At 47.3% G+C, this 13,908-nt stretch overlaps 1 protein-coding gene across 23 annotated transcripts in view; it reads right to left on the bottom strand.

Moving 5' to 3' along the window:
- Positions 1 to 157: 157 nt before the first annotated feature.
- Positions 158 to 13,908, bottom strand: part of AFDN (afadin, adherens junction formation factor) — a 140,641-nt gene continuing 126,890 nt past the window's right edge. For 8 of the 23 annotated variants that reach the window (XM_075411876.1, XM_075411889.1, XM_075411880.1 and 5 more), the window contains 4 exons: positions 11,114 to 11,248; positions 8,552 to 9,068; positions 3,911 to 3,995; positions 158 to 2,305 (listed from right to left, as the gene is read on the bottom strand). In XM_075411876.1, the coding sequence (XP_075267991.1) occupies positions 2,161 to 2,305; positions 3,911 to 3,995; positions 8,552 to 9,068; positions 11,114 to 11,248 (882 nt within the window). In that variant the 3' untranslated portion in view covers positions 158 to 2,160. The remainder of the gene's footprint in view (positions 2,306 to 3,910; positions 3,996 to 8,551; positions 9,069 to 11,113; positions 11,249 to 13,908) is intronic. The other 15 variants (XM_075411910.1, XM_075411916.1, XM_075411926.1 and 12 more) reach the window with 4 other exon arrangements.

The raw sequence follows: 13,908 nt of genomic DNA, 5'->3' as shown, positions 1-13,908 counted from the left end.
TCATCCACGCATGAGATACACCGACTCTGCTTGTAATTATATTTTAAAAGGTCAGGTAAGGCAAAACATACTAAAAAGAGCCCTTTTGGTTTACGGTAGCACTGTTATGAATGCAGAATCAAAGAACAAACAGTACAAAAAAACATTTAATGCAAAGTTAAATACAATACAAACTTTATTAAAAATAGGTTGCAAGTGAAATACAGTAGAAATGGGAAACTACAGCAGTTTTGATGTTTTTCATAATAATGCACAGACAAATATGAAAAGCACTTTTACACCTATTCACACTTGACCCAAATGCCCAATAGCGGCCAAATCCACTCGAGTGAAGGTTATAGGTATTTTTTTGCAAAGCCTTTTTCAGATTCTAGCAGCAACAGTAATTCAGCCACAGCGTAGGTTTTTTTCCTTAAGAAAAATCTGTTACTGTAAGGCTGCTAGTGTTCTCCAGATAAATTGGGAGAGGCTTGCTTTTCCTGATTAACAGACAGAGCAAGCATGCAGATCCTTCATTAACACTTTGAACCAGTTTAATCTTCTACTTCATATTTAACAGGTGAAACGGTAAAAGCACACTTTCAAATAAGAAACCTGAAATACGTAAAAAATATTTACACTCCGATTTTCATTAGCTTGCATTTATTTATCATACAACTCTTATTAAAAGTGATTTCTTTCCTAAGGCAGTGAAAGTCTACCCCTTTGTATTCGGAAGTGTGCACAATTCCCTAAATATGTATTTATAAGAGAACAATATGATACAGGAAAAAAAAAAATCATCTAAAGCCAGTAAAGGGCTTTGTCAAATAGAAAATTTGTTTGGAATCACAATATATATCGTCTTAACATCGCACAATGAGAAAAACTCTGATGAGGTCCTTATTCCCAACATCATCAGCCACATACGCACAGCTGAAGAAACAGTGGGAGGAAAAAAGATTAACAATTTAAAATTAAATAAGGCTATTACAGCGTGAAAAAAAATAGCTTGAACTGCCAGAAGGCTTTTCAGCGCAACCTTCAGGGATGTCAGCGGAGGCAGCGGGGCTGACGCAGAGCTTGCTGGCACGGCGGGCTCAGCGCTCTGCTAACGACCTCGCCGCCGCTGCTCCCAGCCAGCTCCACGGGGACGCTCCGCGCTTCAGTCCTCCTCTCTTCACACGCCAGTTCATTTCTCCACAGAAAAGGTAAAGAAAATAAGGTATTGCTGAACTGGTAATAGCAGACTTCTCGATACTGTCCCATGCCGAACCGCCTCGTGACTTCTGATCTGCCTCTCTCGGGCCCGCTCTCCTTGGACCCGGAATCGCTGCTCCCTGCCTTTCACACACCACCAACATTTTGGTCCTAGCTGATGAAGGGCCACTAGTGCAGCCTACTATCTATTGCTGATGTAATTTTAAATAAAACACAATTATCCAAAGGTTTTATCTTCACATTTTCGGAAGTCTGAAGCACATACAGTGAGGATGCACCAACGTACAGACTTTTCCGCAACTACAGATAAATTCTTACGCAACCATTTTAGACCCAACAAATACATAGGACTAGAAGTGTTTTTATTCCAAGGTTCTACCTACAGAATGTGTGTTATTCCAGTACTAAGCAATGGTAAGATCTGTACTGCTATGCTGATCGTTGTATAAACACATACAGTATGTCACACTTGCATATAAAGTCTTATTTAAGGTGACCCAGATACTGGCTTCTTATCAAACAACCTAAATTGCTAATTTCTAGTGCACAGTTTAGTTTAGGCAGTTCAAGCTATTCTCACTCTCTCTGCTCAGCAGCTAAAACAAAAGTGTGTCTGTAAAACACCAGGAAACAGAACTTATCTTTGACAAGTGCTACTTGGTCTGGTGCGCAAGAACTTAACCCCCAAAACAGAAAGGAAAAAAAAAAAAGTTACCTTCACGTGATTCATATCTTTAAAATTTTACAGTGCTTTCATTGTAAAAACCACAAGCTCCTGGCAAAGTAATCAGTTTTCTTGCTATTGCAACATCTCTAAATCTTAATTAACAGTCTTAGATATAGAGGAATCAAAGTCACTCCTTTCAGAAAACATTCATTTCCTGTTCATTAGTAGCGTGCCCCCCATCTCAATCCCTCAATTTCGAGATCTTCGGTTACGTCTGATAAGGTGCTTCAAGCTTATTTTGTGTTCAACTCATTTTCCAGTTCCATTAATTTCCTAGAAGCTTTTACTTTATTGGACACATCCTGACCCTGTGAAAACAGTCGCTGGCGTTCCCTGAACGTCAAGTTTTCTGGTGCTCCAGGTAAATCTGTATCTTGACTGGAAAGGGGAAAAAAAAAAAAAAAGTCTTTGTTATAATTCTTATCAACAGTATCCTTAAATACAGTCATTTTTAGTGACATCTACTGACTGGCAGCTTTTTGACTACAGCAGAAGATTCTCCGTTCAGTGTTCTGCACGGTTTTGTTCCTCCCCTCTCTTGAATCCTGAGGTTGCGCTACCACCTCGACAAATCACTGCCTCGTGACCGTCCCTGGTACATCAACCCCAGCGAAACCGCCTGCCCGTTCTCACAGGGAGCCACGGCTCTGTCTGTACTGGCACAGCGCTGCCGTTACGGCCACATCAGCACGGCCTGCTCTGGGGGCACGCGACTGGGAAAAGGCACCGGAACGCACGGCTTTTGGGTCTCCCCAGTTCAAGAAAGAGGAGGAGCTACTGGAGAGAGTCCAGCGGAGGGCTGCGAGGATGAGGAGGGGCCTGGAGCATCTCTCCTACGAGGAGAGGCTGAGGGAGCTGGGCTTGTTCAGCCTGGAGAAGAGAAGGCTGAGAGGGGACCTTAGAAATGCCTCTAAATATCTGCAGGGTGGATGTCAGGAGGACGGGGCCAGACTCTTTTCAGTGGTGCCCAGCGACAGGACAAGGGGCAATGGGCACAAACTGAAGCAGAGGAAGCTCCAGCTGAACAGGAGGAAGAACTTCTTCCCTCTGAGGGTGATGGAGCCCTGGCCCAGGCTGCCCAGAGGGGCTGTGGAGTCTCCTTCTCTGGAGATATTCCAGCCCCGCCTGGACGCGGTGCTGTGCAGCCTGCTCTGGGTGACCCTGCTTGGGCAGGGGGTTGGGCTGGGTGACCCACAGAGGTCCCTTCCAACCCCGACCATGCTGGGATTCTGTGAGGTATGCTGCAGTGGCTGCATTTCATTCTATATCGGCAAAGCTTCCAAGCGCGATCGTTACCGAAGCTTTGCACTGATCTCTCATCCTTGCAGCAAACTAATTTTTACACTACGCGTTTCTGACCGCCGCAGTAAAGTTCTCAAATCATTCTTAGTTGCAGCTGTAACAATACTTCGGATATATGATTAACCCTCATATAATAAACCTTTAATATATATTTCAATTTCTTGATCGGAAGAGGCTTCGCTTTTAGCTCCAAGAGGTCTCTGCTCTGCAGGCTCCACCACAACACTGACTACAGGCTAAAATGCAGGAACCGGCCCAGCAGCTTCGACAGAATCCTCGCCCAGCCCCATCACGTCTTCAGGACGCTACACAGTAAACCTGCCACTCACGCCTAAGATACAGCCCGCGTCTTATTTACACTCACTACAAATTTGGCAAGAATTCCCCTTGAGAGGTACTGGTCAGATTTATAAATCCACCTAAACCCGCTGAAGTTGTTAATTCACAGTGATTTACTGAGTTTACTCAGTTGTGGCGCTGAAAGTTGCTGCTGTGAAGCAGCACTGCAGATCACCCAAAGACTTGCGGAGAACTTGGTCGTGTTTTATAGCAACTCCAGATACTCCGGAGCCAAGAGCAGAACTCTTGAGTAGCCCACAGAAATACAACGACAACAGAAAACACTGCAGAATTCCCCGAGTCTACACAACTTCTAAAAGTTACTGGACTCCTGCACGTCACCTTTTAGATCTTTTGTCTCTTGGATCCCGATAAACGTCATGGGCCCCAATGGCTGCTCCTGTAGATCCAGTGTATGAGTTTATTCCTTATGCAAAAGAAAACGTAAGTTGAAGGACAGCAGTTACCACACAAAAGTTTTATACTGAATTTCTTCAAAAAGGTGCAGTGCTTCTTTCAAGAAATAATCTCAAACTGGAATCAGAAATTAATTTAGAGGGTCGTCCGACTTGTAGACAGCACTACTAAACTCCACCCCCCCTCAAAACAGCTGTACTTTTATTTTTATTCCTAATTTTGAGTCGGGACAGATGTTGTTTCGACTACCCCGTGCTTCTCAAATCGTGGTCTTTATCTCCTTGCGGCTTCCTGCAAGCCAGGCATCAGGCCCTGCTCAGGGAGACTGACGGGCAGGGCAACGCTTCGCTACCCCGCGACAAGCTCCCCAGGAGATCAGTTAGCTGCAGCCGCTCTCTTTACGAGGCGAAAAGCAAGCTCGGCTTAGCGCACACCATGCTGGCAACGCAGCAGAGGCAGCGGTTTCGGCTCTGTTCAGTCTGATGAAGCCAACGGCGTCACTCAGAAAATGCCCCTTCCCTCCCCTCCCCGCCCTCTTCAATTTAAATTTCAAGCGAGTATCTTGCAGCACTGCACCTTCAGTTCAGGTTGATACAACACACAGGTTTTACACATTATATTAATTCTTTCTAAAGGCCACAAGACAAAACCTTTTCTTTCCAATCAGAAATTTTAACAATTTCATCTGTATTTAAGTCCGTATTCTCTTAGTAACTCTCAGAAAAAGTAAAAAAAATCAGTGTCAACTTAATACTCAGGTTCTAGTCTCAATATTGCACGCGTTATGTCTTGTGAACCTTCTTTGGTATAGAAGGAAATGTTTGCTTCTTCCACTGGTACACGTAACTTCTCGTGAATATTCAAGAAGAGACACACACGAGGCTGGAACACCCAAGCAAATTTCGCCGGCGTGTTGCAGGCTGAATTTTTTCCCACCAGAATCTGTGGCAGACCAAATCACACCAGGTATACGCCCGGCAGAGGAACATTCTTTTTCCTTTCAGCCGTGAATCGTACAAGCACGACCTTCCCTACGTGGTGCAGTCTGGGTCCACACGCTGTGGATCCCGTGTCCACCCGCTCCGGGACGGCACTTTGCACTCCAGTGTCGGCTTTTTTGTGCCTCGGGTGGCTGACGGACCCAACGGCCTCGGCAGGACCCAGTGGAAGAAGGTAGGAGAGCAAGAGTGGCAGAAGCGTGGTTTACTAGAGTTAACACTCAGCAGAGCAGCGGGCTGCGAAGGACAGCAACGTGACGGAGGCAGCGAGATGGGAGATGGCGAACTGCACAGCGAGTTCTGCATTTGGTGCAAACGGCTTTGTACGTTACGCAGGCAGTCTTCAGAGAAGCTTGAGCAACCAGGTGAAGTTAACCCTGTTCTCATGGCTATTTTAAAAATTACGGAATAAGAGTATTCAGAATTAGTGGTATGGTTTGTGAATTAGGTTATTAAAGGCGAAGCATCATACGACAATATTCCTTAATTGCTACCAAACCCCTAACCAGATCTTTGTAGATCGTCCTGATTGTTTTCCAGCAAAACCAAAACGTGCACAACACACAAAAATATCTCTACACATTTCACTTTGCTGAGACTCATTTTCCCATTAAAACGAACAGCAAGCAGGACTGGGAAATTCGATCACACACGAAATGGCACTCTGGGTGGCGGATGACGGGAGGCGGGAAGAGCGGTGCTGACGGCTACCGACTGATGGCTGAGGACTCACTGAACTCATGACACGGACAGCCTGCCAAGCGCCAGCAAGGAAGGGAAGCGAGGGCCTTTGGAAGCCTACGTGTTGCGACAGAAGGCAACGTTTTTACACTCTGTTATAGCCAGTTTCAGATAATTTCTAGAAAAAGAAAGCGCTTTGGAAGAACAAAAACGCAGTGCAGACACGGAGTACGGCAGTGCCACGCCAGCAGCCTGCTGCCTCAGGGCGTTCCTCAGAGCAAACTGACAACAGGCAGTCACAGTGTCGGAAGAGAATCTTTTCCACACGTTTCCTGTCTTTCTTTAATCTTACTTTAACCCATTAACTGTGTGATATAAGGTGCTTAATAGCTAGAGTCCTCCTGACACAAACCCGTGACTTGGGTTCGCTGGCCGCGGGTTTATCGGTGGGCACACTGTAATGGCAGCCCCTCGCAGGCAGAGTACAGCGTGTCTGCCTTCAGTCTGACAGCAGCACAGGGACAAGCCAAAACCTCCCCTCGCCTGCCTGTAACATTTGGAACCTGTGACAGAGCCAGACGGGCTTGCGGGCTCCACAGGGACGACTGCATCACGAGATCGCACGGGCAGCAGCAGGGTAACTAAATAGGTGGGGCATTTTCTTCCTTTGGTCAGTGTTGGTAATTTTTATGCAACTTCAGTGCTGTACTGACCCCAACAGCAAAACTGCTGCCAGTTCAAGAAAGAGGAGGAGCTACTGGAGAGAGTCCAGCGGAGGGCTGTGAGCATGATGAGGGGACTGGAGCATCTCTCCTACGAGGAGAGGCTGAGGGAGCTGGGCTTGTTCAGCCTGGAGAAGAGAAGGCTGAGAGGGGACCTCAGAAATGCCTCTAAATATCTGCAGGGTGGGGGTCAGGAGGATGGGGCCAGACTCTTTCCAGTGGTGCCCAGCAACAGGACAAGGGGCAACGGGCACAAACTGAAGCAGAGGAAGCTCCAGCTGAACAGGAGGAAGAACTTCTTCCCTCTGAGGGTGATGGAGCCCTGGCCCAGGCTGCCCAGGGAGGCTGTGGAGTCTCCTTCTCTGGAGATATTCCAGCCCCGCCTGGATGCGGTGCTGTGCAGCCTGCTGTGGGTGACCCTGCTTGGGCAGGGGGTTGGGCTGGGGGATCCCCAGAGGGCCCTGCCAACCCCGAACATTCTGTGATTGTGTGTGTGTGATCAGCTTCATCAGTCAGACCATAATTCTGAGCTAAACGCCTGTCCCTTCAGCAGCACTGAAACGACACAGTGCTGTGCAGAGCTTCTCTTTGGCACTGGAAGGAGTCCAACTGCAGCAGAGAAACTACTTTTCCCTGCAAAGGAGAAGATGCCTTGCTGGAAAACGGTGCCTTCAGCCTCAGTTAAGAAGGATGCAGACAGGATAAGCTTCCCTTATCCCCTACCGGCGTGGCCTCATACGGATCCTAAATCGGACGCCCGCGCTCCTGCAGCTGGATCAGCAGTGCCCCCGATCGACAGACCCTGTTCTGAGGCTGCTACGCTCCCCGTGACCGGGCACGCCACACCTCTGCTTGAAGAAGTGACTGTCATCACTCGTTAGGTGGCCTAAAAGGCGATCAGGGCTGTGCCGCACTGCAGGCTTCCGCATCTGTCAGGGACTCGCATGCAGCGAAGAAGTGAGCCGGAAGCCAGCAGGAAGCCCTTCCCTCGCTGCCTCAGCTGACTGCTGCCCTCCGCGTTTGGAGGGAGGAGGTGAGCAGCTGGAGCTGGTGGCCAGGCCTTTGCTGACTTCCAGCACAAGTAAAAGGAACAAACTAGGGGAATGCCATGGCCACCACTCCCTTCAGCAGAACACAGAAGAAGAAAATGCACGTGGGGAAGTGCTGGCAGATGCTGCTGTTTGAAAACAAAATCTTGTATCAACAAACTGCAAATTTTTTAGAGCTAGATCTACAGAGACACATACTCGAAGAGTAAAGTACGTAAGATTCCTCCTATACGGCAGCAACATAAACAAAAATGTCGCATGGAACTTTGGACCGAATTGGCTTTGATTTCATGACCACAGCTAAACTCGTACTCTGCAGATAAAACACGGTGCTGAGGTTACTTGCAGCTAGAGCTCTCCTTGAAACCAAACTCCACTACGGTTGCCCACTTGGGAGTTGTAGAAGAAACAAGACGAGGAGACAAAGAGATAACAGGGGTGTACAAGGGGAGGGAAGGAGCAAGGCTAAAAGTTCCAAGATGAAAGTTGGGCTTTTCTCACTCTCTGCAAGAAAACTGCACTGCACAAACCAGCAGTAAAGGGGCTTAATACATGAACTAGCTGCACGTTCTACGTGTCTCGAGCTGCTTGTGTGTTTAAGAACTGTGTCTACAAAGGTGATTTTTAAAGCCATTTGCACACGCTGTCGAGAGAGAGACCCCCGGTACCAATACCGAAAGCAGAAGCTAAAGCTCTGTCCACGAACCCATCAGCAAAGGTTTCCTGCGTTGAAGAAAGGTGCGCTTCCAGATGCCCTGAGTAACCAGCGCTCAGCTGCACAAAACAAATCACTGAGAGACACAGAGTGAAAGCCAAAACCAACAGTACTTTGAACCGATTGAGTAACAGCTGAAACCGTCTCCGATTCGTTGGGTGAAAGATGGAATTTTTGCTTCTGAAGAGTTTGGGTAAAGAACAAGGAAATTTGAGAGATCAAAACAATTAAAAATTGGAGGATTCGTATTAATATCAGGATTTACGTTAGATCACCATAGCGAAAATAGCGATTAAGTGGGGGGGGGAAAGTAAATCACGAAGTCGGTGATTCGATCTACAGCACCAGAGTTGAAAACAGGAGGACAGTTCTGCAGAGACGCCTGATTGCGCGGTGTCTACCTTTAGAGCTGCTGGCATGGATGGAACTCGGTTTGTTTGGTGGGGGCAGGGGCTGGCTTTTTTTGGCAGCAGTACTGTTGGCATTGACTGGAGATGACTGGAATGAGTTGGAAAGAAAGAGGCCATCTGAAACTGGGCGAGGCTGGCGGGAGGGCTGCTGTGGCTTAAGGGTGGCAGGAGGAAAGTCACCATAAGATTTTCTTGTGCTGGAGTACTTATCCTGACCTGCTAGATTGGAATCCTCCTCCTCCTCATCATCATCATTGTATGCAACAAACTTGGCAGTATAAATCGTGTCAGGGGAGAGGACCTGTGTTTTGAGGTAAGAGGTGTTTCGCTGAGGTGGGGGAGGAGGAGCGTTAGATGAAGGGGTTGGGGATGGGAGTTCATATTCCCGTGGAAGCGGAGGTCTGTACAGACCAGGCTCGTCAGGTTCCAGCAATCTTCGCTCTGCTTCGTCGTGCTGCCGGCGCCTTTCCGCCTCTAAGCGACTGTAATACTCCTCTTCCTGCCGCCTCTGCAAGCCCGGAGGAAACACAAACACCGCGGTCAGACAGACGGACGGGCACGTCCACCCCGCGGAGACTTCACTCCTCCGTCACCGAGCTACAGACACCTCCTCTGTCTGCTTCGCTGGCAAAAAGCCGGGCATCTCTACGGACTGACACGAAGCATACGACCCAGCAGCCGGCCGGGAACGCAGCGGGGTGGCTGTTCCCAGATTTATCACCGCCCGCGCTAACGAAGGCAGCGGCCCTCGAACCGAGGGCGACGCCAGCTTTTATCGCTCAAAACGTAACTACAGCCAACAAGGGGTAGATTTAGTCAAGCTGTAAAGAATCCGTGGGAGAGGAAAAATAACTAAAACTGACTGCTACTAACAAAAAAATAAATAACCAAATAAACCAACCGAAAGTAACTACTTAAAAAAGGAACTTTATAGCTGTTTGCCTATACAACGTGTATTAATTAACAGAGCCTTGGAATAGAGGACTCCTAACAAAGCTTCTAGTATAAATACCAGGAAAACTACTACGTAGAAATCAAATTACAAAGAACTTCTCTAAAACAGACATCAAATAACTGTTTTTAAAAAATATTTACAAGAAAAAATTAAAAAACCATATGCTAGTGATATTTATACAAGGCTTCTGATGGTTTAAAAGGCCATAAAATATCTTCTATATATTTCTCCAGTTTAAAAGATTTTTACTGTTTATAAACTGAACAGCGTTTCATTCTGTTCAGCTCTTGTTTAAGCCACATTGTAAACTAATACAAGGGTCTACTCAGCAGTTTGATAACGAATGAAAACATGGATTTGGAAACTCTATGTTACAAAAACCCTTTTGTCCACGCACAGTGTAACTTCTGCTGGGGATCCACGGCATTTTGAACAACCATCCTTTCTGGTTTCAACCCCGGTGTTTAAAAAAAATCCACCTTATCTGCTCAACGCAGCGAGTCAGATATCCTTAAAAAATGACCAACTGATCTGATCTCGTCCACCTGGAGCACAGACACGCAGCTCATCTCCTGGCACGACTCTCTAACCCCACTGGGTTAGTTCTGAGCTGGCAGACGTACGAGTGTCTCAGCCCAGACCCGTCAGTGAAAACCCTTGTGGGTGTGGGACCCAAACGCCATTTGGCTGCGTCATTGTCAGAAATTCAGAAAGCCTCGGTTGGTTTTATTGCTTGTTTTTTCTGTTTTAGTTATTTGTTTTTCTTATAAACTTCCTACAACAGATTTTTAGATACTTTCCTCAGCCCAGCTACGCCTTCCTCACTTCTCGCCTATCGCCATGCCCAGCTCCGCTTTCTGCTACTCGTCAACCCACACTGCTGATGGAAAACAGTCTAACAAAGCTTGAAAGCAACCTAACAAAACAAATTATCAAAGTGAATATATCTATGTGTTGTTTTTTTTTAAATACATGTATTTGATCAATCTTCCAAGATGAAATTTCTCTGAACGTCAAAAACTAGCCCTCCTTCTTCATTCTGAAGTCAGTGCTACTAACAGGCAAGTCTTCAACCTGAGCAAAATTAACTCTTCTTTCTCTAGGAAGAAGGGGGTCTTAAACATGCTAAGAGTCTAATGAGGTGCTTTGTCTCCCAGTTTTGCACAACAAAGCTTCCCAAATTCACGTACAATGTTCTGAAAGAACCTAGAAGCCTGAGTTTTTAGAATCTGTTTGATTGCACATCGAGCCCTCTGCTGAAATCATTCACTTCTTTTGTAGAACTCCCTTTCTTCCTATAGTCCAAACATAAAAGACAATATGGAGTCCTCATCTCCACAGTTTTTCATATTTATCTATATATATATCTGTAGAAAACAATTCCTGCAAAAATATATAAGTGCCATCCCTGAGACACAGCAAAACCCGCCGCCACGACCCCAGCCGTTACTATAAAGCCGGCAGGCAGGTCGTGCTGGGGGCTGAAGGACAGCGGGAGGTGACCGACACGCGCCGTGCCTTCCCGAACCGGCTCCGACGGCGAGCCCCTAAAACCCCAGCACCACCCGCGAGCCCCGCGGCGCTCGGAAGACCACCACCTTTTCTTCAGCCTCTCTGCGGGTCCGCTCCTCCTCTTGCTGCCGACGCTCTTCCTCCTGCCTGGCCCGGTCTTCCGCTTCGCGCTTGCGCATTTCTTCCAGTTGCTGCTGCCGCCTGCGTTCTTCATCCTGTAGCTAACAGAGACGCAGCTTTAATTTTTTTGTCACTAAAGTGGGTCCAAAAATAAAAACCATAACCTGAGTATTTGCATCTAAAATAACTCATTCAGTAGGAAATGTTCTACTACAGATAAATTAATATACTTTCCAGCTGCTAAGAGTGTGCTTTGTTACACTGCTTTCCCTAAAATCCCTAAAAAGAGGAAAAAAGAGGAAAAAAAGGAACAGAGCTGCACAGAACTGTATACACAAACTCACAAAACACACCGGGAGCCATTCCCAGCAGTGCCAGATGAGCCCCGAGCAGAAGACGGAGGTGACTCGCGTCCCAGGCGGCCTCAGCAACCGTCTCGCAGGTACCGTACAGTGAAATTAAACCCTTGGAACCGATGGTCTGCAGCTCCAGCAGCCAACTGGGTTTTCGTTTTGGATTAGTATTTCAGCACCGGAAAATCATGGCTCGTTAGTCGGGGGGTCGCGCCGTTTAAAGTCACGGGCTCATTCAGCAAATCTGCAAATAGTCTCGGGAGAGAAATCAAACCTCCTGCTGGATCTGCACCAGATGTGTTTTGGAAAAAGCAGAGAGCGAGGCAAGGAAATCCTCGACTACTGAGATGGAACAGCTCAGGCCACCACCCGATGCCCCGCAGACAACGCTGTTCTACACACGCTCACGACACGGGCTGCACGGACACGACAACTGAGCAGCAACCCACACGGCGCCCGATTCCCTACAGCTGACAGCGTCTCAGCGCTCGACGGACAGGAACGCTCATGGGCACGGCGGTGTTCAGCAGCGGGAATTAACCGGGCCCACGCGCCGTGCTGCTTCTTCCCGCGGCACAGGGTGCAAAGCGATACAGCCCCCCCCGAGCTTTCATACTGATGGGTGAGGATGATGAGGGGGCTGGAGCATCTCTCCTGCAAGGAGAGGCTGAGGGAGCTGGGCTTGTTCAGCCTGGAGAAGAGAAGGCTGAGAGGGGACCTTAGAAATGCCTCTAAATATCTGCAGGGTGGGGGGTCAGGAGGACGGGGCCAGACTCTTTCCAGTGATGTCCAGTGACAGGACAAGGGGCAACGGGCACAAACTGAAGCAGAGGAAGTTCCAGCTGAACAGGAGGAAGAACTTCTTCCCTCTGAGGGTGAGGGAGCCGTGGCCCAGGCTGCCCAGAGGGGCTGTGGAGTCTCCTTCTCTGGAGATATTCCAGACCCACCTGGACAAGGTCCTGTGCAGCCTGCTGTGGGTGACCCTGCTTCGGCAGGGGATTGGGCTGGGTGACCCACAGAGGGCCCTTCCAACCCCGAACATTCTGTGGGTGTATCTTGCTCTAAGCTGCCTGTCACTTGGACACTTCTCTGCTCCTAGATTTGGTTCTCACAGTCCAGTTTCATGTCCAGAGGGAGGCCCTTAAGACACGAAACAGTAACAATACAGTAAGAGAAATTCAGTTTTAATAGACTTTGTGAGGACAACCTTCAGGCAGGTGTCTCTGCCTGCCAGATAATTAACAGAAAATGTGCTTTAAAGAAGATTAGGTTTCCTAATTGATTTTCCAATGCGTTCTAAAAACAGACTTATTTTTTGACTGATTTTCTGGTAATTATTTCCCCCCACTGTTCATGCAGTATTTGTGTTATCCTACGACCTTGTACAACAGGTAATTCTGAAAACATTTGCTTTCTGCATCTTCAAGCAGCTATACAGACTACCTGAAGCGAAAACACCTCTGATCTGAAGTGTTGAAAACCACCATTTTTGAGCATGAAAGCTAAAGAACAAAATTTATGAATTTCATTTAGGCGGGAATTTGGCAAATGTATACTAGAGGATGCAACCTCTGAGGAACTTCCCCTTATTTAGGGCTAAAACTTTCGTAATCCCTGCCTGAAAATGACATAAAGCCAGAGATCAAGCTCGGTATGTATGGTAGAGCAGGGAATAAAGTAGTTAACCAGCTCCCTGCTTGGATTAAGAACTCTTCTTGTCTTGGTTATTAAAAAGACATCACTCCAGCCAAGGAGGTAATATTGCTGTCAAAAAGGAAGACAGCTCCTAACTCAAAAGAGTTGGTAGAAGAGAAGTAATTTCCTCTCAAAAAAAGGTCAAAAACTGCACAGTGAAAAAAAAACAGGGAAATGCCTTGAGTCTGTCCCAGCTGCCTTTAGAGAAAAACTGCCCGTGGCAGTCGCTGCTCCCAGGTTACGGCACGGCTGCCTTCGCGTTTAGCAACCAATATTCCTGTTCGGATGCACTTAACCAAGGAAATATTTCAAATGAGATTAAAGGGGACGTGCGACTGGTTTGTCTGATTTTCTGGTGGCCTTAACTAAAGAAGACAATGGGGACTGGCTCTAAACTGAAAGAGGGGACGTTTAGATGAGATCTAAGGAAGGAATTCTTCACTCTGAGGGCGGTGAGGCCCTGGCCCAGGTTGCCCAGAGAAGCATGATTAATGCTTCTATCCCAATTAGGTTTTCTCTAGTTTAAATGCCACATTTTCACGTGATTTGCTCTACTTCCAGGGTTTCTCCAAAGCAGCACAGATGTATATTGTAACAGGTAGAATCACAGAATCAGTAAGGCTGGAAAAGACCTCTAAGATCATCAAGTCCAACCATCAACCCAACACCCCCATGCCTGCTAAACCATGTCCCAAAGTGCCACATCCACACGG

The sequence above is a fragment of the Opisthocomus hoazin genome, chromosome 2 (genome assembly GCF_030867145.1).
Source record: "Opisthocomus hoazin isolate bOpiHoa1 chromosome 2, bOpiHoa1.hap1, whole genome shotgun sequence".
NCBI lineage: Eukaryota > Metazoa > Chordata > Aves > Opisthocomiformes > Opisthocomidae > Opisthocomus > Opisthocomus hoazin.
This window is presented reverse-complemented; position numbering and strand designations above follow the sequence as displayed.